Below are 24,643 nucleotides of genomic sequence, written 5' to 3' on the forward strand. Positions count from 1 at the left end.
AAATAAAAATGTAGGGCCCAATGCAAAAGGAAAAGTCGATTACGCCCCCCCTCCGCGGTCACGTGACGTGGCCATCAACTTCCGGGTACGTCACCTTTGCGTCTTTTTCCGGTTTGACTCGAAACAAGTACAGACATGCCCGTAAGTACCGTTACGTCCACTCACTAAAGTAGCCGTGCGTCGTTTAAAAGTGTATAAACTGCTCCACTTCTTTTTCGATAAATGTTTGTTTTCTGTTTAATTTCGTTGGCGTCGAATAGTCGTGCGCGTAACGTGGAAATTAGAAACCAACAAAGGACGCAATATGGCGAGACACGTGGACGACAAAGCAGCCCACGTTGGCGATGTGAACTTTTGTGTCGTTGAGCTATATATATTCGTTATTGCTTCAAATATCTTTGTCTGTTTGTCATATCCTTATGATAATTGTCATGTAGTTACTTTGACTTGTTTTGTATTTGCAGCTTGCAAAGGATCTGTTGCTTCCCTCCTCTGAGGAGGAGAAGAGGAGACACAAGAAGAAACGACTCGTCCAGAGTCCGAATTCCTATTTTATGGACGTCAAATGTCCAGGTCTGTTTTATTAAAATTGTTAGTGCAAAAGCAATGGTAGACGTATGCTGTAGAGCGGTGGTTCTTGCTATTGTGATCTGCTGTTACAGTTTGACCATTAAAAGTGGTCTTGACTATAGCGAAATTAAAAACTAAACTTAAAACTCACCCAATTAAAATCAGTTAAATGACTGTTGTTTGACTTGCGACTTAGTCCCCATTATGGAAGTATGTTCTACAATATTCAATGTTAATGTATTGTAATATAAAGTTAAATGCGGCAAAGCTGTACTTTAGAAATGTACTGAACTTGATGGTAACACTAGTCACATTTAATGTAGTGATCCTTTGCTTATTATACACACATACACATTAGTGGGACGCATACCACAATAAGAATCACTGCCCTCGAGAGCGATAGACGTGTGAAGCAATAAATATCTCTGTATGCATACTTTGCCTTCTTGTGTTGCCCTCATTAGTCTATGTAATGATGAGGGTGTCAAATAAGGCATACACTGACTCTTGTGGCTGCTTTTGAATTGAGTTTGAAATGACTCCTTTACAAGTGATGCTGCAAGCACACAAACACACACACAAAGGATGGCCGAGTGGTCTAAGGCGCCGCGTTCAGGACCCAGTCTCCCCAGGAGGCCTGGGTTCGAATCTCGAATTTCCCCATTGTGGGACTAATAAAGGCAATATTATATTATTATATAATATTGCTGTCATGTTTTCAGGTTGTTACAAGATCACTACCGTGTTCAGTCACGCTCAGACTGTGGTGTTGTGTGTCGGCTGTTCCACGGTCCTCTGCCAGCCTACGGGTGGGAAAGCTCGCCTTACAGAAGGTATGCAAAACTTGAGAATTGTGCTCTTCACAGGACCACACAGGTGTAGATTCAAAACAATTTTTAAGAGTACTTTTCCTGTATGCAGTCTTGGAATGTCTGATGTATTGTTGGTTCCATTTCACTGTTGATGGCATAAAATGGCATTACATCTGTTCCCTGTAGGGGGAGTCCTAGATTTAAAAAAAATAGTTCCTTACCAATACTGTATTGGTAATTGCTTGCAACAGTTTCACAAATTCTCAACTGCAAATTTAATGAACCGTATTCCAGTTTGGTGTCTACATTAACACTTTGGCACACTAGAATCCCAAGGTTTGTGGTGATATCACCCATTACAGGTTCTTAGAAAGGAATCAAAACTTCACTCCAGCCTGAAGCGTTCAATGTTTTACTGTTTGGGAGGTGTGACGCAACCGATCTATACGGAATAAATTTTAAGCCGTAAATCATTGCCTTTGTGTTGCCCTTTCATCGCATCCATCGTGAACTGGGTGTCAACTAAGGCAGACATTGATTCTCGTAGCTGTGATAGAAATTCATCATCACCGATGCATTTCAAACTCATTCAGCTGCAAGCACAAACAAGGCACGGCATTTAAAAGGGTGACAGGAAGTAGCAACAATGCTTCCCCAAGGCCTGAAGCCTTCTAAACGTGGTCACAAAGGAATACGGGTGCACTGGAGCAAGACAGCAACAAGGCCTGGTTCGTTTGTACTGGTGCATCCTGGCTACTTTTGTTCCATGTCTTGCTGCCATGGCAACCATGGCCTTCCCGGTGAGCTGCATTTGTAAATAGTCTGGGTGCACCTGAACCCCCCCCCCCCCCCCCCCCCCCCCAATTCCTTCTCCCATCCGACACTGGAGAGCACATTTGTCTAGCTGTCACTCTGATCGGGTAGATAGAATTAGTGTCTGTTATCGATTCATTCTGCGACTCAGTCGGCACACCAAGATAAATGTGCAAACTTTGTGGAATTTCAAGTGGGTATCACATTCAATCTCCACACAAACACAACATTAAAGCTTGAAGGGAGCAGAACCTTATTTATTTTATCGCCCCTATATCGAGGCTATTTGAGGTCATGTATGGGTCAATATCACTATAAATCTTGCCTTTGGTGTCCTCATCAGAATCACCGTTATCATGTAAATGTAGCAGAAAAAGTAATCTCTGACGTCTTACTAGTGGCCAAACATTTGTAGGCATAACCATACAATAAGTCTCTTAAAGTGGCTTTGCTTAATTCAGGACCTCCTCACTAGCCCTTATTTTATTTTTTTAAATAAACTCCCTATTGTAACCAAATGTATATCTGTGTCCCCGTCTTCCCAGGATGTTCGTTCAGGAGGAAACAACACTAACTTGGATCGGAACGACGCAGTTGAGAATGACCCAAAATTTTGAATCAAGTGCCACTGCTGTGACGTCGAGGAAGGGAACGCAGGAAAGCAAGATCATACTCAAGGCAAACATTGGATGTATGGCCTTTTTTGTCACATCCTCTGCCATCACTTATTCGTGGTCTTTAAAATAAACCAAGTAGACTCAATCATTGTCATCGCCAAAGTGCATTCACTAAATTGAGAGTACGAATTAGCAGGACAATTAACATGAAGCAAGATTGAGGGGCTGAGCAAGAGAGCTCAGAATGTCCTAGCAATAACATTCAAATTATTTCCAAGAAGGGAGATGCTCTGTGGCTCCAACTGGAGATGACAGTTCCTTGCTTCAATCATGTTAATGTGTCCTGAAGCCGCTCTTTGTATGACTCATTAACGAATTAACACCTGCCAAATAAATGAAACTGTAAGGTTAGATGTTGCGGTCTTTGATCTGTTTGGTGATTGGCCGGGTTAGTTTTTTTTTTTTTTTAGATTGAGGGCGTGGATGGGATTTGATTTGGGCTCGCTTGATGACACACTTATAGACTTTACAATGGCACTTTTTGTGTGTGCTTTCTGTGAAAAGTTTTTATAAAGTTGCACAAAATCATCTGCTGAAATGTGTATTGAAAAAAAAAAAATCATTGACTCTAATGTTGACCGTTTTCACAATGTGATTTATATCTACTCTGCATTTAATTATTTGCTTATGCAGTTTTTAATGTTAACTATTGGATTTTTATTTGCTGTCTTGTTCAGTGACTAAATAAATAAAAATCTGGCTGACGTTGAAACTGATTGTAATTACTCTGGTTTTCCTGCCTCGCAGATAAGATAGTCCTCATGTTTGTGTAGATCTACACTGATTAATCATGACACTCATTCATTCGAGTCAATTTCTTTTCTGGGTTGCACTCAACTGATTGTGGCTCCACTTCTTGCGTGATGAAACCTGAGCCTTCCTAATGAACTGCAATCAAATGTGATCATGTACAAGATTAGTCGTGTTTAGAAAAATCCTCAGCCTCAAACCAAAAATAAAATGCAACAAAATGGTGAAAATAAAGAAAAACAATGTACTGAACAAAAAGATACACTAAGTACCAAATTAAGTAGAATGCAAAGAAATTAACCAGTTTTTGCTTCAATTTAATGAGTGTCCTGAAAGGCGCTTACAAATCTAATTTATTATTATTAGGTGCTGCTTTTTCTAGCGTGCATGTCTTGGCCACCTGGGGGCAGTATAACAAAGACATTCCACACTACACAGAGGGATATAAAGAATATATACCTGTGTTGCTCCACCATTTTTGATCCAATTTTGTATTGTATTAGCCCATTTATGCCATTTCCTACAATTCGTTATTATCAAGTAAGCATACTTTAGGTCAAGTATTTTATTTTTTTTTTTACAGTAAACCTCTGCTGGGAGTGACAATTAGCAACTTTTTTGACAAAATGTTCACTTTTTTTTTACGCGGCTTGTGTAGTGAGCTTACATTAAGTTTTTTCTTTTGGTAGTGTTTTAGTTAATTTTTTTTACCGTGGGTAGGACAGTAGACCTAGTGGTAAGCATGTCAGCCGCACATTTACGAAATTTATGGGCACACAAAACAAATCTTGCCACGGGCAATCCGGTGTAGACTGTTAATGGTTGTTTGTCTATATGTGCCCTGAGATTGGCAATAATAATAATAATAATATTGCCTTTATTAGTCCCACAATGGGGAAATTCGAGATTCGAACCCAGGCCTCCTGGGGAGACTGGGTCCTGAACGCGGCGCCTTAGACCACTCGGCCATCCTGGCGACCAGGCTGGGATCGGCTTACAATTGTTATAGAAAATGGATAGATGGATTTGTTTACACCACTTCCCGTACCTTCTGTCAATCAGTGACAAACAACACAAATCATGTAAATTTATCTAACCTTTAAATTTGATTCCTTTCTCCTTCTCAAGGCTGGGTTGCTTCAGTTCTCTTCCTGCTTTTAGTGCTTGGCCGCACCGTGCATGCAGTTAGTGTAGGACAGCGAGTCTGCTAGGGCCTTACGAGAGTGTTAAGGATGAAGGCAGGTAGACAGTCATTCATCATCTGTCGACTGGTGTTGGGCCAAAGCAAAATGAGCTGCAGGGAGGAAGTTGCAAGCTGTGGTGAAACTCCCCAGTTGTTGTAACAGAGAGACCCTAAAAACATAAATAATACTTCATTACCATGTCCCATGTACTTGTGTGATCAGACAGTAAACAGTAGTATAAACATTCATTTCACGACAAAGTTTACTCAAATGTAGGTGATTTGTTATTTGTACACTTTTTATACAGTATTTTATCTTAATTTTGGTCGTTATGAGGACACTTGGAGAGCTGGGTATTTTTTGGGGATGGTATTTTGAGAACCGCTGATCTATATAGGTCCTCTAAGTACTGCTTGTTTTGCTGAATTTATCTATCCCATCGACTCAACTGTTTGTGCAAACATTCAAGTGTACTCAAACACATTCACAACAATTACAAGTCCAAGGCTGACCTGACCTACATTGTCCTTGCAAAACCAACTATGCAGCAGCACATAGGCAATGAACATAGAAACAGCGTCATTTTCTTTTTGGGTGTCACAGAAAGTATACTGACAGTCGTAAAATGAAGCAGAGCATCATAAAATACAACACAACAACTCAGAATCGCAATCGCCTTATTCAAAAAGGAAAAGAAAAAGCTACATTAGGTGAATCAAATATTTGAAATAACACGCACTGTGATGAGAACTATAACCACAAGATCTCAAATTAACATTGTAATTTGTTACAGCGCTTGTATTGGATATTTTTAAGACTCCCCCAAATGATAAATAATAAATATAACACCCAAAAGTTGAACAACTTGATGTTTAATCCAATTGTTCTGGAAAGAAAATGGTCCATAATTCAAACCAAACCCGAGTTCAAATTCAAATTATCGCAAATACGAACTTCCTTGTTTCAACACTGTAGAAATTCCAGCAATAACTAAAAATCACCACTAGAGGCCAGTATCGCTCCGCAAACACTTTCCTGTTCCCGCTCTACAACGAGTCTGTCAAACATCTTCAGAGGGTGAGTAGTTTTACTTTAGCGTAGTTTTTTTTATGCAATTTTATCTATGTATGACTAGTAAGAATGATAAAATATTACCTACCATTTAATAATGGTAGTCCAAAAACGAAATTCACCAGAACAACTTGGAACCAGCTTCTCATAATGGGTTGCGTTCCACTTCGGAGGTTCAGCTGTGATCAAAAATATTATTTCATAATTATAGTCAAATTGATGATGAACTGATAAACGGATCATACGTCTCTTGGACAAATACAATATTAGTATATTGGCAGCCAATAGAAAAGGAGAATAAAATTGAGTCACTTGTTGTGTTGCTGGAGTTATGTAATGAAATGAATCAATAGGAGAATCAATTAAAGCCTTAGAATACTTCTGCTGGAAAAATATCAACTGGACAGCCTTGAAGTGGAAAAGCCCAACATGTGGCAATACTCTGGGGTGTGTGTCTACTTCTTGATCGCCTCCACAGGGCCAGGGTGGCCACACAGACACATCGGCATGCACGCATGCACACCTACACGCGCTCACACACATAGAAGCCTTGTCTCATGCATAATAAGACGTGGGAAAGAGCTTCAGATGTGGAAAGAGACAAAACATCAGACGGAGGGAAAGGAGAACAGTGGGAAGGTGCTTGGCAGTGAGTGTGTGGTGTGCTGAGGACTCCCAGGTAGTGCCAGTGGAAGTGGCAGCAGTAGGAGTCCTGTCAGGGGAAGAAGCGGCGCACAACTCCCCTGCGGGATCATTAAAAAAAAAAGAACTGTCTTTGTGCCGATTCAAATGTCTGAAAAATAGGTCAATTAGAAACCCATGCTCCCGCTCATGCTAGCACCGGTACGTCCCCGCTGCTCGAAGCTGGAGGGGGGCATGAGGGATGAGGTAGGTTGGTGAGGGTGGTGGGGGGGTCATTGTGGGAAGCTGGCGTTGCCATGGAGATAATGTTGTATTCGTCTGCACTCATGGTAACTAAAGTACGTCCCGCTACAGTGAGCAAAGTGCGTCATTTGAAGCTACTTGAATACACAAACAGATGGTTGCACCATAAAAGGTCTCACCTCATTAGACGCGCACATAACGACTGGACAGTCAAATCCGTTAGGGACCATGAGAGGTTTTTCTCTGCAAAAACATCCTCTCCAGTGAGAAAAGCCTTGAGTGTAGTTCTTTGCTTGTGAGCTAAAGACACAAAAAGAAAAGGTCCGTTAAGATTGCTGTGCCCTCCCCTATCCCAGCTGACTTTGCATAAGTCGCCCTAGTTCTTTACCTGTATTGAAAGAAATACAGTTATGAAATTAATAAAATATTTTTCTCCTCAAAACTGTGCTTTGGAGTTTTGGAGTTTTCCGTCTATTAAAATGATGAAAGGGATTCCCTGGTGGAAGGTCATCATGACAAGATTTTACTGAGCATCTTGATTTTGTCTGCTGAAAGTTCCCAGTAATTCACAATGCACGTGTGCACATGAGTACTCCTTCGACCTGCCCAATCTCGCCTTTGCCCAAAACGTGCACGAATGCACAACATCGCAATTCGTTGCAGAATGTGACAAGCACACGCAGGCACAGACCTGTACATGTCGGTGGAGTTTGCCGTGGTTGCTGCGGAAACAGCGGGGCATCAGAACACGCTTGCTATTGGTGGAAAGAAGTGATAGCACTAAATGTGCACATTTGTATTAGGACATTAGTTAGAATAATTTGCATGTTGAGTGTTAGATTCAAATGCGAGCAATCTGGCATCTAACCACTTTTGGATTCCTTGAAGAATGAAGGAAAATAATAAGGATATGTGAGCACACGTGCCATAAACTGTAGTCAGTCTACATGTTTATTTCCTAGGGAGTGAAAGGCTATGCGGCTATATTTCCTGTGGGATTATGCGTTTCATTTCAGCTGCTGCTATAAATCTTATTTCATTTATTTATTTTTTTTATCAAAGGTTGAATTGCTTGCCACTGCATCTGCAAATGTCATGCAAGGTGTGTTATCTCAGGCGCTTTCCCCTGCATGTCGCCTTGTAAGTCCGCCTACACAACTGTTCCTCCCGTGTGTTCTCAATTAATCAGTGTCGAGAAAAAGAAATGGTCGGGGACCAAACATGGCGGTGGGTAGGGTCGATGAGAGCAAAAAAAAAAAAACAAACAAAAAAAACAGTAGAATACTCTGGTTTCACATTTTTCAGCTATGAATGAGAATAATCAGCCTGTTTTGAGGGGGCGCGGACCTGTCTCATGAAAAGGAGCCACCGATCGTTTTCATCTCCAGGACGATTGGGGGCGGAGCTAAGTATGTTGTGACGAAGCAAGTGGCTTCTGCTTATAGTTGCGGGACCCGGAGCGCTCATAAAGACAATCAAAGAATCGGTTCTATCGACGCAACACTTCCTAGCCAAGATACCCAATTGATTCTTTCATGTGGCGCATGCAGTTTCGCCCATAACTGAAATGTTTATTGGTATGACTGCATCATAAATTGGTTAGCTGTCAAATTACATTCGTCTTCTGTTTTACGTTTCGTGTTCACACGAACTATTGGTATCATAAAGTTAAATTAAATTATAAAGCAAATCGTCTTTAGGGTTGGGAAGAGTGAAAGTTTTTTTTTTAAACTGTATAACAAAATGACTTCAAGATAAAAAAAAATTCCAAACTTTTTCCACCAGGATTGTGACAGCTAACCTGTCATACTCAAGTGAAAGAAAATATTTTCAAGATGGGCATTAATAATAAACAACTGACGGTGTAGTTGCACAAGTGTGCACACCCTCTTATACTTACATGGATTTGGTTGCGGTCAGAAATAACCACTCACATTCAAACTCTTGCTAAACAGCCAACTGCCACTTTTTAAAGTTTCCTATTTAACCACCAATTAAGTTCAGCTGTTCCTGTCGACTTTTCATGAAATTTTTTTGTTTTCTAGCAGACACCACTTTCTTTTTGCTTCTCCGTTTGTCCTCACATTTTGATCCGAATATAACTAAAACATGCTGTACCTCATCTCCTCTGGACTAATGCTAATTCTGTTCTATTTATTTTCTATCCTCAGACAGAAATCATCATGGCGCTTTCCCGGAGCATGCAACGAGACTGACGATCAATTGAAGTTTTGAATTACATTGATTACAGCCATAGAGGCATCGTGTTGTTAGAGCATATAATCAAGAGAGTTGATGAAAGCTCCAGGAGTAGCAGAGCCTGGCGGTAAAAAAAAACCGCAGATAACAAGTTGATCATCACCATCCTGCTCGTAGAACACCGCCGCCTTGCATTCATTGCACACCTCGGTTAACCTTGTTTTGTTTGCACAATACACAGTGGATTTATATGACAGCTTTACAAATACACACAAATCAATTTCCTCTGACAAAATGAATCAAAGGGGGGGAAAAGAAGAAGAATTCACACATGACAAGAAATGAAAATATTAGTGTGAATTCATCAGTTTAACCCGCAGGGTTAGTGTTTCATGGTTTAGAATTTAATACAGGCAGGCAGGATGCTGCATATTTTGCAAGTTATAGAGTGAATATAGCATGGAGAGTGATTAAATATTAACTACTTACTGTGTAGAAGTGTTTCTTCAATGCTGACTAGACATTCAGCATAATGGAGGCATTTTATAGGCTTTGTTTTTAAGGTTACATTAACGTTGCTGTGTTTGCAAAACAATGCTGTCACATTTAAATCTAAATATTAGAAGCATTAAAAGTATAGCGCAGGACTGTTGAGGATCTTTTCAAGGTCAAATTTTAGCTTCACGAACGTTGTTTTTTCGATTGTCAACCATAAGTGTTTAAACAAATAAGGCATTTTTTAGATGCACTGCGCACGTTTTTCTATCTCCTGTTCTTTCCCCCAGTTTTTTTTAAAGGTAGCCCCAATAGTCCTTTGTAGTGTTCCAGATCAATTGAAATTCTAAAATGTCTGAACTTGACAGAGCAAAAGACACCAGAGATTCACAAAAAAGAAAAAAGTAAGACTGGCCATTAAAGATACATTCTGAAAATATGCCTTTAATCAAAGCGCCACAAAACACGCACAAGCCTTGTGTTTCCTCTGAAAACAACTGAATGGAGAAAATAATGAGAAACGTCAATGGGAATATCACTGCAGGGAGTAAAAAAAAAACATAAGCACAATTGTTGTCCATTAGTGGAAGTGGGACACAAAATAAGCTAACGTTCCAATGGAGAGAAATAACGGGCAAAAGGCAACAATTATGGCTTTAGGTGACTCGAAGACAAACTTACAGAAGCCACGTGATTATAAAAATCTTAAAGTAATTGGGAAATTTTGTAGTGTGTCCCGTCAATGAAAAATGATGCACCACATTGCCTCGCATGTGATCAAATTGACGATACGCGAACACGAGCACACAGAAAACAGTCCATTTGTCATGTTATAGATATATACTTTATTAGTTCTCTCTGATAAAATAAAATTACAAAAATCATTTTAACCCCAGACGTTCCTTCAACGCATCGTTAATGTACAGTAGATATAGTTGTCATGACGAGTGAGAAGAATACTATCGTAATATTAGATATCAGCTAGGACCGAGTTGAATCAGAATGGTAGAAAAGACTACGCAATACAAAGCTAGTCCAGGAATTAACAGTATACTGTACAATTATATTCAGAGCCTGTAATTCAGTATTCCGGCCACAGTGTGTCACTCTAAGACACTTTTCCACATTGTCTCTCGAATGCCAGGAGTGGGCGTGTCTTTTTCCTAGTAGACCTTCATCTCTCTTTCTATGAGTTATTAAGTAATTACTTCAAGAGTATTTCTTTCATGGCCATGTATCCTTTATAAGGTTTATTTGTGTTCATCAGAGTCCACCTTGGTTTGTTTTGAAAGCGGGAGTGAGGTAAGAAGTGCCCCAGTATTGTTCAGCACTCTTAACAAGTCCATGCCTGGATTTTCACAGTTATTCCCTTGGAAAAAAAATATTGTCAAGGTGTCCGCGATGCTTCCTGCTATTGTTTTGTCTCCGGGGGCAGCAGCGTTCTCTGCCTTTTATTGGAGACCATTTAGGAGAGAGCACTTTGGTTGTTTTAGTGTGTGTACATGTGTGTGTGTTTGTGTTGGTGTGTGGGCATACACGTGTAAGTGGGGCTTTATGTGACCAAGCAAGCTCAAGCATACATTCGTGATAACAGTGAGTTGTTTTGTTGTGTGGAGAAAAATGGCAGCACAGTAGTGTTGTAGTATGATTTGGCACAGGGGTGCATTACGGGAGGAGGGGGGGGTGGGGGGCCTCCTCGGTTTACAGCACAGTTGCTGCGTTGCTGCAGCTGTGACATAACGTAATTTGTACCAGTTGTGGGCGGATAAAGTCAGCAAAACCTAAATACTATCAGGAGCATTAACCTCTATTTACAAACTAAATTGTCATATTTGTCCAATGAAATTGTATTAATTTATTCCTACCAGTCTGTTCTTTTCATTTGGTGGCATTTCACTTGACTGCACTGCTTTCAGCATGCGGATGTTCCGATTTGGATGAGGGATTTTACTTGACTGTTTGTGACATTTTGTTAAAATTGTATAAATTCAGATTTGAATTGAAAATTAGCCCTAAATTTCTGCAAAGTTCTTGAATTGGAGTCGATGTGCCAAACGGGGGAAGCAGAATTGTCATTAAATTGCAGGAAGTCAAATTTAATTTCCATGAAATCCATGATGCAAAATTAAAGTGTATTTAACAGTGACACTTTTCAGTATGTAAGCCTATTTACAACACGGATTTTATACAAGTATGACTGTAAGGACTTGGAGTACATAGTAATTGCTTTTATTAACATTAAAAGCCAACTCGGATAAAGCAGATGATTAAAACTGTAAAAACGTTGAACTTGTTTGTGATGAAGGAAGAAAAGCACTTCATTTCCCAGAATACCATGCTTTGTTTAAGCATAAGCATTTAAAATTTGGTTTGGAGTGAGTAATGAGCTTCTCTGAATTAAATTCCCCTATCTGAAATTGAAATACAAATTCAGTTCAACAGCCTGTGGGGTCAAAATCATCCATTGAATTGAGTTGAATTCTGAATCTATCTACGTATCTGTATACTGCATATGTTTTATTGCATTTTTTTAATTGGATTGATGGTTTTTATCATAGCAGCATGGTATGAGGCGGTGGATTAAGCCCGCCACTGATTTTTAAATACATGGGACTGCGCTATCGTCTACCACTAACCTATGCTAATGCAGTTGTAAATTCAAAATGACAGTACGCTCATAGGGCACATTCAAATGAGAAACAATAAGTACGATAGGGATAAAGTATACCTTCTTGTGGCGCGTGACAACGTACTGTATTCTTCTAATGAGTTCACCGCATGCCATGCAACCTCGAAACCACATAAGTATGTTGGGACTGTCGTAAACCGAGGATCCCCTGTACGTAGAGAACGTGAACACTTCTGTTAAGATTGTTAGTTTAAAAAATATATATATTACAACGCCTTAAAAAAGCCCGGAGGATAAAATAGTGCAAGCAAAAATTAGATTCAACAATTTGGAGTCTTCCATGCGAGTTTTTGGGATTTGAGAGGAAGTCGGAATACCCGGAGAAAACCCAAACAAGTATAGGGGGAAACCGAGATTTGAAACCAACGGTGAACCTCAGAACTGTCAATCTCAATTTGATGATGATGAACCTTGTTTTCATTTCCATTTCAATTTAACGGAGGTTGTGTTCACTTTCTATATAAGATAAAATAAGATAAGATGTCCTTTTTTATCAACTGGACATTGGAAAAAAATTATCAGTCCGTTTGTCGAGTTCAGGCAGTGTTCAATTTAAAAATGTCAATATATTTCAAATCAAATAAAGAACACGTTTAAGTATTTCAGAGACTGAAAACAAAACGATGTAACTTTGTCAAGTCGATAAGACCGCTGTGGACGGATGACATTGAGATACTTGTTTATTGTATTTCTCAGACTTTAGTAGGATTTTGCACACAAGTGTAACGCACTTTAGCCGGTGAAAAACTAACATTCATTCATTTATTAATGTTCTCTAAAATATCCGCCAAAATATGTTTTTTTTTTACCGTGTCATGCCAGCGATCAAGATAGCGTGCTGACAGCGGACGTGTATAATCATCAATTGATGGCTTTTTAAAAATATTCAGTCGGTGGAATCGATGTGGGATCAATTAACCGTGTCTTGAAGCGATTTGAGTCAAACGGGAGTACCTTGCTGAGTCATTCTAGTTTGCTGTTGAAAGAAGACCAACTCGTCCAGGCTGCTTAATATGCCACTGGAATACAAACAGGAATTCAGAACAATCAGACTTAAAAAAAAAAACATTTCAAAATGAATAATTATTTGCCACCATATAAAGGGATATGAAATTTGTACAAATTCCTACTAAATTCTCTATGTAGTGACAAAGCCTGCAAACATAAAATGCTTGAATAGAACTCATCAAACAGGCAAACAATTTCTTATTAACGGACATTTGTTTTAAATTTTCATGCACACTAAAAAAATAATGCTGTGTCGTTTTCCCACACGCACTCGGTGGATAGCTGTGGATTGCGTTGCTTTAACCCAAGATTGGGTTGATTGGTTTGACCCAGCAGATTGGGCTAAAGAATTATTATTAATATTTTTTTTTCACTGTTTTGTGTGCTGAAGTTGAATAAATTGACCTTTTTAGCTGGTGGACGGGCCACACACGGGAAACGGGCGGGTTGCCTCAGGAAGGGCATCCGGTGTGAAAACTGGGCACATATCATGTGAGTAATCTGCTGACAGGGGAGAGTTGGTACTTCTTCGAAAATGTTGGTCATAAAAATGAGTCTCAACCACAGCTGGACTGATAACTCATCAGTTTGGGTATTTTTATTTGTTTAATCCTTTTTGGATTATAATTCTTGACCCAAAATGATGGGTCAAATCTTCAACCCAACACTTTGGGTATAAATAACCCAGCATTGGCTGGCTTCCTTTTGGCTGCAATGCTGGGTTAGCTATCTCACCCAATTTGGGTTACTGCTTCAGACCCAGCAGTTTTAAGAGTACATTCATTGTATTCAAATCAGTTTATTTTTTGTTTTTGTAGTTTTAGTTCGGGTCTTGAGCTGAAAATGTCTTTCGCCAAACTGTGCCCTACGTATTAATAGAAAGCGATCAAATTCTTCTGCAAGCTTCGACAGCACGTTTGGAGCGTTGTGTGAAGTACAAAGCTTTTTAACCATGAAATGATAGCTGTCATTTGTGCAGAAGCTTAAAAAAAATTGTAATCCTCGCATGTCCCGAAGACGCATATGTCATCCATATTTGATAAGGGGATGACAACAAATCTGTGTATGCCTGACTTGCAGTTTAATTAAAATCCATGCCGAAATGTGCTCTGACCAAATAGCGGATGTGAACGCACTTGCATGCTGAGTTAGTGGAGTTCAGTGCATCATTTGTGTCACAACTCTGCGTTGGGAATCTCAAACTTAAAATTATTATTTTTTTTTTATTTTGTATTTTTTTAACATTGGTTTCTTGCTTGGCAGTGCATTGACGACTGGCAGTAGAGGCTTTAGTGTTATCTTAAGGGCATAGTGAAAGTACCGTTTGTGTGTATGTGTGTGTGTGGGGGTGCGCGTGTGTGTGTGCGGTGCATGCCAGTATTTAAATAAATTCCGGTCATATTGATCTAACCTTCTGTTAAAGGGATGCTCGTTATCACACAATTAGCATTCTGATAGAAAATACATCATAAGGATAAAAAGTCATGGTCATTAATTCCTGATGAAAGGACACAGAAAGCGGGACAGAGCGAAAGAGAGAGAGAAAAAGAAAGAGAGATAAAGGCTTTTTCTTCCCCCCCATCTAGAGTTCACATAATTAGTCCTCGTTATTTCTCCTCCTCCTCCTTTTAAACTTCCTAGCGCCATTTCTCACCCTCTTGACGTCCTTCCTCTGCCCCCGCACCTTTTCCAGTCTCCGTTCTTGCTAAATTTCTCTTGCCCTATCGCTCTTAAAAGGGAACGCGCCCCCACCCAAAAGTGTCATCACTCACGCCGGCGCTCCCGCTCGCTGCCATTATTTCTCCCCGTTGTCCCATCTTCATCAATTTGAAAGGCTCATTTGTCAGTGCGCCTACTCGTTCGCGGCGTCTGCGGGGGGCGGGGGGGGGGGGGCGGACTCTTCCCTGCGTTTGGCCTCTCCTGGGCTCTCTCAGCAGGTGGAGGTGTTGCCGTTCGGACTCGCGTCCAAGAGCCCCTCTGGGTCGGGCAAAGGGGGCTCTAAAGGGGCCAGTGGGGGGGGAGGAGGAGGAACTGCTGGAGTTGATAGTGGTGTGGCCGTAGCTGGAGTGGCGGTGAGTGAAGCTGCGGGGGAAAGCGGCACCACAGCTCCTCCGCCCCCTCCTCCTGCGTCCCTCCCATCCCTGGAGTCTCTCTCCCGGAGGAGGTGCACCAGGGCGGCGTGCTGGGCGCCGAGGGTGGCCGAGAGGTGCGCCGGTAGGGCGTTGAAGCCGGCCGTGAGCTGCTCCACGCGTTGCTCCAGGGACAACATCTGGCGCTCCAGGTCCTCGCTGCGGTCGTTGAGCTCCGACATGAGCTCGTACATGACGCTCTGCATCTAAAGGGCGAGAGATGAGACGGGGGATGACTCATGATGTTTATTTATCGCCTTGGTCAAGCAGAGGGCGCCATGAAGGGGAGGATACGGCATTTTCAAACGTTTGTTGGGTCAATATAAAGTGCCTTTGGTGTCCTCGTTAGAATTGCTCAGTCATCATTAAACTGCGTCAGAATAATGACACTGTGAGGTCTTGTTTTAAGTGGACAAACATTTGCATCCATACCAGTGCAATTATTAGTTGATTAAAATGTGTTTCCTCCATTTTATACACTCTTAAAACTGAGGGGTTAAAAATAACCCAACATTATTTTGGCATGTTCACCCTTCTCGACTCACTATGTATAAAAAGTGGTTAAATCCGACAACATAATTTATTCCACATGGTTTAATTGCCCCCAACAAGTTATTAGTTAAAACAAGTCATTTGCATCATGGATATCCTGCTTCCATGAACATAGTGATCATTTTCAATGTGTCCTTAAATTTGATTTAAGAAACCTTGTGATGCTTTCAGTGACATTAAACCAGCGTTTTGACTTTCTTCAATGAGGCTGAAAGATTGAATAGGAACGTAATTTTCTCCCTCGAGGGTAAACTATCTTGCATGTATTAGACGTCTCACTCACCTGATTCAAATGATCAGCTCATCAACAAGCTTTGCAGGAGGTTGATAACAACCCCGATCATTTGAATCAGGTGTGTTAGAGGGAGGGAAGCATTTTTGGAACTAATCCTTTGCCAAGTGTATGCACGTGTGTACTTCTGGTGCATTTATATCATTATTACGACAGTACAGCATTACCAGCAGTTTTTTGCTGTGGTGGGTTTTTAATTGAACGTATATTCCAAATTTTCTTTGTTGTTCTCAACTTGGCAAAAACACAATGACATAAAATGAGAAGCGCTGTAGCGATACAAACGATTTCTCACGCGGTAAATCTAGTCAAGACCACCCTGCCACTCTCAGCTATTGTTGTGGGGCCTTGGGGTGATCTAATGCTGTTACAAAATGTGCGAAGGACAATATTGGGTTTTGTTTGAATATAACAAGGAGAGACGCTAGAAGGGTTTTTTTGAAGGAGCAGAAGTGGAAATAGGCCGCCTGAGAGGAGTGAGTAAGTTGGAAAGCTGGCTGGGGGGGGGGTGTCCGAGATGGAGTGGATGCAAGCATAAAGAGGAGGCTGCAGGGAAGTCTCTGGAACATTGTGAGAAAGCACAGAATGAAAAGGAAGGACTACACACACACACACACACACACACACACTCACATGCGCGCACACTTATGTCAGATCACACGCTCACTCAGACACCCACACGGTTGCGGAACGAAAAAGAAAAACACTCCTCTCCTTTCTCCTCACATTCCCACTCAGTCATCCCTGCTTCATAAACACTTGTTCCGGTTGCTAAGGAGAGACAAACAGGCAGGTCGTCATGGCAACGGCACAATTAAAAAAAAAAAAAAGGGTTTTCAACACGTTCTTTAACCGAGGCGCTGAGAAACGCGACTCACCTTTGACAGGTCCACCAGCGTGTTGGCCTGATCGCTGAGCTTCCTCTGCTCCATTTTCACGCTGCGTAATCTACACATCCACACACACACACACGCACACACACAATGAGATGCAGGGAGCGCCATACAAAGTTTCAGCTCAGTGAGTACACAGTGGTCAGCCTGGCGAGTTAATCCCCGGCGGGCCGTGTGACAACAAGACTGCGGCACGGTCACCTTGCCCCGCTTCACCTTTTGTGGCGACCTGCGCCCGTGCGTCTGGATGCGTGCGTGTGCAAACATTCAGGCACACTGTGTGCTCTGCCTCTCTGATGGCTTTGTAAATCACAGGACAAAATATTTCAGCTCTGTCGGAACCTCGAGCTCTGGAGGAATAAATAAGAGTGGCATTTAATATGGCGGGACCTTGGGCATAATGAGGCCTTGGGGGAAATAAATGAAGGGGGAATACAATTAGTTTTTATAAATAATCTTGCCAGGCAATTATAAATGGGAAGCGTTGAGTTCTCGGAACACAATGACTAGAATGTTGTGAGCGTCATTTGGAAAAACAAATCAGGTGGCCTTTGTAATCAAGCGTTGACTGATTATATGTCATTGCACTTCTAAATGATCACAGCTGGGGAGAAGTCCACCGTTAGGAATATTGTTTTAGCAATGCTACAATGAATATAAAAAGTCTACACACCCCTGTTCAAATGATTTTTTTGTCATGATAAATTCACATAATAACCTAACGCAATATATTTGTTTTTAGTTAGTTAAGAAACAATTAATTGCACACCATGATTAGATGGGGGGGGGGGGTGTTCAAAATCAGCAACGCATAACAACATTCATGTTAAATGCTTTTAACATTTTAAGTGCTATTGATAAAGCAAAAATAAAGTTCAGCTGTTCTAGTAGGCCTCGCCTGTCGTTAATGTCATAGTGGTTTCATCCATTAGAATCTTCAATTAGTCACGTGAAGGCGGGAAATTCAAACCTTGGACTACAGAACTGTGAGGTTGACTAACTTACTAGAAAACTTTGCTCGCCATAAAAGTACATCGACTACAATTTCCTATTCTATCGTAATCACGTCTTTCGTAGTTGTCAATATTTGACAAATTTGTGCAAATTGATATTCCAAAGATTTACCAGAATAGCCTGCAACACGGGGTCAGATATTTTGTCCTGAGACTTGGTGAAGCAGCATGTGGCTTCATGTTTATTTTAAATGCCTCATTCCCAGTAACTGTAAACATTTATTGAAAGTCCTGGAAGGGGAATCCCTCCATTTGTGAGCTCATCTCCAATTTTTATTGATCAAGCGCACGCAGTCCAGCAACGAACAATTGTAATCGGTACATGAGATATGACGATCAAAGTGTTTGTAATAGAATGATGCATGTCGATTACCCACAACTGTATTTGACTGGATGAACTTTTAGCTGATGATGATTCATTGAAGTCGTGGGTGGATGCAACGGATTTCAAAGGTAGCGTCAGCGCGTGCGTGAGTGTGTGAGTGGGTGTGTGTGAGTTGTGAGTGCTCTCACTGGTGAATTGCCTGCAGGAACTTCCGCTGGTGTTTGCGGACTCTCGAGTGGTCGATCTTCTTCATCAGCTTGGTGTGCTTGTAGATGAGCCAGGTCTCCCTCAACACATTGGCCGCCGCGTTCTTTATCTGCTCCCAGACGACACACGCACACACACACACACACACACGTAATCATTAGCAACAGGTCATCCTTTTGCAACAGGTTTGCTCGCCATTCGCTCTTTTTTTTCTTGACACGGATGAAAATAAAACACTTAAGCATCCTCCTTTTTCTTAAAGGATGCCCTCATTCTCAGCATCTCTCACAACCATACACACACACACATTTTGCCTGCCAAAGCTTTTCAAGCGCACACAAACAGCTCGTTCCTTAGGGACTTTTGGCAACGAGAGCCAAGCGGAGTCTCTCCCTCGCACGCGGTGCCTGTGCCACAATATATCTTAGAGCAGCTCAAATGGGCTGCATCATGACGGCTGGCTGCATGTAATCCAGCATAGTGCTTTATTAAAAACCAATCATCTCACATTGTATGACAACAACTGAGGGAAAAATAGTAGACGCTGATACAGTAGCAGTGTGGGATCATTCCACCGAGCTGCCAGTGTAATGTTCAATGTGGTTATTTCTCGCTATTTACTGGCACGGAAAGGCAATTATTTTTTTTACAATCAGGACAGGAGGTTGCTAGGATATAAAAACAAACAAACCAGCCACGAGAAATTAGCGATGGTAAGTCTTAAATAAGGCTATAATTGGTGGGAAAGAGATCATGCAGTTTTGTGGTCGTAGTATAGCTTAATTTTTTTTGTACTCGACAATAATGTGATGAAAGTCAAACTATCTGTGAATGTACAATGCACGAATGACGACCATGTTTTTTCACCTAAGGTTGTCGCGTAATTACGACAAAAGCAAAGTGGTGAACAACGGGTCGGCGTAACACGAGAGAAGTGAAGAGAAGCAGGGAATGTATAAAGGACATAAATTGAATGAGTGACTTCAAAGCCAAGCTGAGCGCTGAACAAAGAACAATTATATCCCCCCCCCCCCTGTCTGAGGAGGACAAAAGACCCCGGCAGTTGGCTAATCAGCACCCATCCACTGCAGTCAAGCTCGACACACACGCACGGACTTACACAATACGGGCCCTCCTGCATGTCATTTTCAATGACACACCAGAAGTCAAGCTGGCATAGCGCAAAAGATACGGGAGGTCAAATCAAGAGTTCAACTTTGAAGTCTTTTTAAAGGAAGAACCTACAACCTTCTATGTTACTTTACTGAAAATGCGTTATTGGACTAACAGATTGCCGCCATTGTGGGTTCATTTCGAAGCGTTTTTCTTGCCTGTGTTGCTACCACGACATGATTTTTAAAAAAATCAAATCTAGTCTCTAGGCCAGTGGTGAGCAAAACCTTTTGATTGGCGCGCCACAATGGGTTCTAAAATTTGACAGAGGGGCCGGACCGGGAGCAGATGGATGGAGAAATCGGAGTAAAAAAAAATACATTCAATTTTAAATGAAAGTGAACAAAAACATGAAAACAACATGTATGTTTTTGAAATACCACAGTATTTAGAAAATAAAACATGAACAAGGTTCATTCATTAAATTTTTTTCAAGTGGGCCGGATTAAAACGTTTAATGGGCCGCATGTGGCCCCCGGGCCATAGTTTGCCCACACCTGGTCTAGGCTCTATGTGATGCCATGCCAGTATAATATCTGGACAGGGGCTTCGGGATCAGAACAAGAACAGTCCGTAGCTGTAATAGAATTTCTGTAATAACGAAGTTGGGTAAGTCTTACGCCACAGCCTTAATCAGATGCATGATGACATCAAAAGAGTTCAACACATGAACAATTCCTTTCTACCAATCGCTTCTATAAAGGTGGCGTTCAGCCTCTCATTCTACCTTTAAAGGTAGGAAATTGCTGGGTTGACAGTTTCGTGTCGGAATACAGAACAGCGACCGTGGAAATGTGCTGACTTTTACAGGTAGTGTAAAAGGAGCATCGTCATCGCACGTTGTCAAGGGCAACGGCACCTTTGTCACATTTTATCTACCTATGTGAAGGACATTTTGTTGTAATCAACATGTTTGTGAGCAATTACTCTTGATACATTTTGATAATGATTTGAATTTTTATGATTGTAGAAGTAGTCTGCAAATGGTAATTTCCCAGACAGGATCTGCGAGAAGGAGGTCTGCGCAGCTGAGGGAGCGATCTTTTGATCTCATTCCCTTTAAATGCAGCACGCCAGTCACACGCCGACAGCCTCGACATGGCGGAGATGACCAGAGTTTCTTTTTCTTTTTCCATGCGGGTCTCTTGGGTTTTTTGACACTAAGTAGTTTTAGTTTATTTTACTCATACCATACTGTTCAACGTTTAGCAGGTTCTTGTGTATTAAGATTATCCGACAGTAATTGGGTTTCCATGTGGCAAATATTTAGAAGTTGACCTTTAAACTTATCTTTCTGATTCTGTTTATCATTGCCTGTTCCAATTTATTTATTTATTTTTTTTAAATCAAGGGACGGTATCTGAAAAACACATTTGGTTGACATGTTCATTCGTTATCAATGTGCCTCATCCTGTTGTATCAGGTGAGTCATTACGTTAGAAGAAGTCAAATGAGGAGTGATGAGGCCTGTCAGAACATCCCACAATCACATTTAATCAAAACACTAACCATCAATGGGATTTTTCTAAACTCTCAGTGGCTCATAATATCAATAGGAATAATTTCTTTCGCAGTGCAACAATCCTCATGATTGATGTACAAATGTAATATTAAGACGGTGTTTGTCTCACTGCTCTCCAGCTTGCGATTTCCAGACGGTTTTAATGAGCGTAATACACTGTCGGCTGCAACTGCTTTCTTTCTTTTTTTTTTTTTTCAATTCCCCGAAGAGACTAAAGCAGCTTTTCCTCATTGATAAATTTAAACGACTTCATGAAGATTGCAGCTACAGTCTACACACCCAAATGACACATTTTTGTGATGTAAAAAACAGAGATACTAAGATGAATCATGATCAAACTTTATCTGTCTTAATGTGACCAATAACCTTTACAGCTCCATTGAGGTCTTTTTTTTAATCTTTTTTTTTAAATTTTATTTGGGGGGATAAAAATAAACAACTGAGATTCTGTGGTTGCATAAGTGTGCACATCCTTTTATGACTAGGGATGCGGCTGTGTTCAGAATGAACCAATGCCATTCAAACTCATGTTAGATGGGAGTCGGCACACCTGCTGCCATTCAAAAGGCCTTTGATGAATCTAGTACGCTTTTCTTGACATTTTTGAAGTCACATCTGCACAATCATGAGCCGTGGTCCACAGAGAGCTTCCATAGCATCAGAGGAATCTGGTTCAAAGGATTGATTCAGGAGATAGGTATATATATATATATATATATATATATATATATATATATATATATATATATATAAATACTTTTTAAAGCATTAAACGTACCACAGAACAGTGTTATAAGGCCAACAGCATCATTGAAGGAGCTGCAGAAATTTCTGGCAAGTTCTGTTTAGTAGATATGACAACAATGCCCTGTTTTCTCTGTCTTTTTTGATCAAGTTAATTTTTTTTTTTTTTTTTGAAAGCAGGTCTAAGTTGTGGCGCAGGTGGCGCAACGTAGTTTTGGAGAGTTTGACTGAGGTGTATGCAAACAGATTCGAAGATCCAGGGACGTGTGTGGTGAATGCATCATATTTTGATCTGAAATTTAACAACAGTGAGCAAACATTCTGAATCATTGTGGAAATGAATTCATCCAAACGTATTGCCGGTTCGTTGGTATTATCAACTTGAAACTATCGGGGTGGTAGTGGCGGTGTCGTTTATGTGTCGTTCTCCTACATGGACTCCTGCCATGTAGACCACACGCCTCCCCTGTGCTGAATTTAAAGGTAAGGAGGAGGCGTATCCATTGGCCAAGAAGCACATTGGCTGTGTTCATGCCCACAACGGCGCAAACGTCCTTTTTTTTTGTTTTTTTGCCCGACCTAGAAAAGAAAACTGTCTAAGCCCTGCTACATTTAGTAAAAAGACAATTGAAATCTCCCAAATGTGGTGAAAAATGTGCACATGGCTCTGATGAAACCAAGGTTGAAATTTTGGCCATAATTCTAAAATGTATATTTGGCGCTAAGACAACATTGCTCATCACATAAAGATGGTGGTGACAGCATCATGTTACCAGTTTCAGTTAGTGTTTGCTTGAACGCAACATGGGAAAACCTATTATAGAACATCTGAACTTATTTGGAGTTAATCGAACACTTGAAACGACAACACGATTATTTTTCAGTTGGGTTGTGCAAGTTATGTGTCACAGTAACAGTAGAAATATTTTTGTCTCATTATTTAGATGACAAATAACTGGCATTGGAACAGTGGAGTTGTAGGCTTTTTATACCCAATGTAAATTGACTCCACCGGAAAGTAAACAGGAGCTAAGCAGCAATTGTGGCAACATATGGTTTGTTCGTGGGGACCCGTGTTGGCGCCATCTGGGTCAAAGATGTGTTCCGTTGCAGCCCGCACATGGCACGCCTTATGGCAGGTACATGGGGAATGTGTTCGAACAAGCGGTGTTGAGAATTTGCCATATTGTGAAGGATTAATCAATCACGGCGACTATAAACGCCCCCCCCCCCCCTTTCTGCCTTAATGACCTCTCTGTGTGTGTAAAATTGGTGATTTGGGGGAGAGGACAAAACCATAAACTAAGAGCGCGGTCACCTTGGCGACAAGTGGCAAGCCTGTTTCTCCATGTGCTGACTGGACGTGGAGAGTCTTGGGTTTGACCTTACCAGCCACATTGACAAAGAAAAAAAAAAACAATCAAAAATGTAGCGTATTCCTTTCAGGTAATATTAAAGGGGAGCTTGTCTACATATTCAGAGTTGGATTAAAGTCATCAAGGCTACTTTTCCAAAATGTTTCTGGAAAGCTACGGTGGCTGACAAGACAAATTGGCTTAGTTTGCGAATAACTTGCGACACTGAAAATTTTTTAATTTTGCTGTTTTAAAATTAAAATGTAAAATTTGTGTTATGAGAACAGCGTATGCTATTTGTTTGGCTTTTTTTTTGTGATGTCACCACAAAAGTGAATGGATTTGTGATTGTGACGTGAAATGGAACGCTAGCCAATCAGGAAGCTCGTTGAAGCTCACACTGCTGCTGGATACGAATCCGCGTTTCATCATTCACTAGTCTAAAAGTAACAAAAAGGAGAGTTTTGTGCCGCACTTGATCTTTCGATTATAAAAAGAGAATAGACTATTAAAAAAAAAAAAAAAGAAAAGTTATGTTCGTGCTTAAGGATAAAAGGCTCACTAAAATATAAAGGAAACAAATAAAACATTTGGACCTTGCCTTGGCTCCAGTGCTGGTTTTGCCTGTCTTGGCTTTGTGAACATGTACAGGTGTGATAAGACATATAATGACAAGTATTGTGAAAAGAAAATTACTGCATCTATTCAGTCAGACACTGTGTATTAATCTGGCCTTGCACAAATCAATTCAGTAAATTGAAAAAAAAAAGAAAAAAAAAATCACGCATGGCAGTTCTATTCAGAAAAAAGACATGATGAGCGGTGGGGTTTATCAACCTGCCACGTACATACTTTTTGATAATTATAAAAAAAAAACACTCAAATTCACGTTCAGTTTTTTCTTTTAGGTTTAAACGTATCAAATCCCGATAAAAAAAAAAAAAAATGCTAACGCCAATGACGGTGTTTACGATTTTGTGCGACCAACAACATTGCAACTCTGCTTATCTAGCGATTACAGTTAGTCCGTTCACAATGTGAAAAAAAAAAAAAAAAAAGAACGTATCAGCTCTTTACCCAGATTGCTGCCACGTCATGGTTAGACAGCTTACAAAAAAAATAAAAATAAACAAACGCCTAATTTCACACTTGATTGGTGGTTGGGCACTCCAGAGACGCCATTTGTGCATACAGGCAATTAAAAAGTCAGTTTTCCATAACATCTATTTAAATCCTCACCACCTCCAGGACACAAGGTGTTCAGCCTTGGCAGAGAGTGCGGTTC

At 40.7% G+C, this 24,643-nt stretch overlaps 2 protein-coding genes across 6 annotated transcripts in view; one reads left to right on the forward strand and one right to left on the reverse strand.

Annotated features, from left to right (window-relative positions):
• Positions 1-41: 41 nt before the first annotated feature.
• Positions 42-3,584, forward strand: rps27.2 (ribosomal protein S27, isoform 2). Its single transcript, XM_088307786.1, has 4 exons — positions 42-141; positions 465-573; positions 1,293-1,403; positions 2,741-3,584. Exons 1-4 carry the CDS (start codon positions 136-138, stop codon positions 2,767-2,769), a joined length of 255 nt encoding a protein of 84 aa, XP_088163912.1. The 5' UTR covers positions 42-135; the 3' UTR covers positions 2,770-3,584.
• Positions 3,585-4,899: 1,315 nt separating this feature from the next.
• Positions 4,900-24,643, reverse strand: part of kcnn3 (potassium intermediate/small conductance calcium-activated channel, subfamily N, member 3) — a 76,857-nt gene continuing 57,113 nt past the window's right edge. The window contains exons 8-15 of one of the 5 annotated variants that reach the window (XR_015845610.1): positions 18,546-18,673; positions 17,005-17,074; positions 14,808-15,488; positions 13,100-13,164; positions 12,185-12,293; positions 6,942-7,062; positions 5,966-6,056; positions 4,900-4,975 (exon numbers count right to left, since the gene is read on the reverse strand). Coding sequence is in view for 1 of the 5 variants with exons in the window: in XM_088306958.1 (XP_088163084.1) it covers positions 15,084-15,488; positions 17,005-17,074; positions 18,546-18,673 (603 nt within the window). In the remaining 4 variants the exon portion in view is untranslated. Of the gene's footprint in view, positions 4,976-5,965; positions 6,057-6,941; positions 7,063-9,880; positions 11,868-12,184; positions 12,294-12,807; positions 15,489-17,004; positions 17,075-18,545; positions 18,674-24,643 lie in introns of those variants that run through there. The other 4 variants (XR_015845608.1, XR_015845609.1, XR_015845607.1 and 1 more) reach the window with 4 other exon arrangements.

Source organism: Idiotropiscis lumnitzeri, chromosome 10, assembly GCF_059441095.1.
Source record: "Idiotropiscis lumnitzeri isolate Australia: NSW breed Sydney's pygmy pipehorse chromosome 10, RoL_Ilum_1.0, whole genome shotgun sequence".
NCBI classification, from domain to species: Eukaryota; Metazoa; Chordata; class Actinopteri; order Syngnathiformes; family Syngnathidae; genus Idiotropiscis; species Idiotropiscis lumnitzeri.

Coding starts and splice junctions, on each gene's coding strand:
- rps27.2 (XM_088307786.1), top strand. Junction 574..1,292: donor TATGGACGTCAAATGTCCAG/GTCTGTTTTATT, acceptor TCATGTTTTCAG/GTTGTTACAAGATCACTACC. Junction 1,404..2,740: donor GAAAGCTCGCCTTACAGAAG/GTATGCAAAACT, acceptor CCGTCTTCCCAG/GATGTTCGTTCAGGAGGAAA.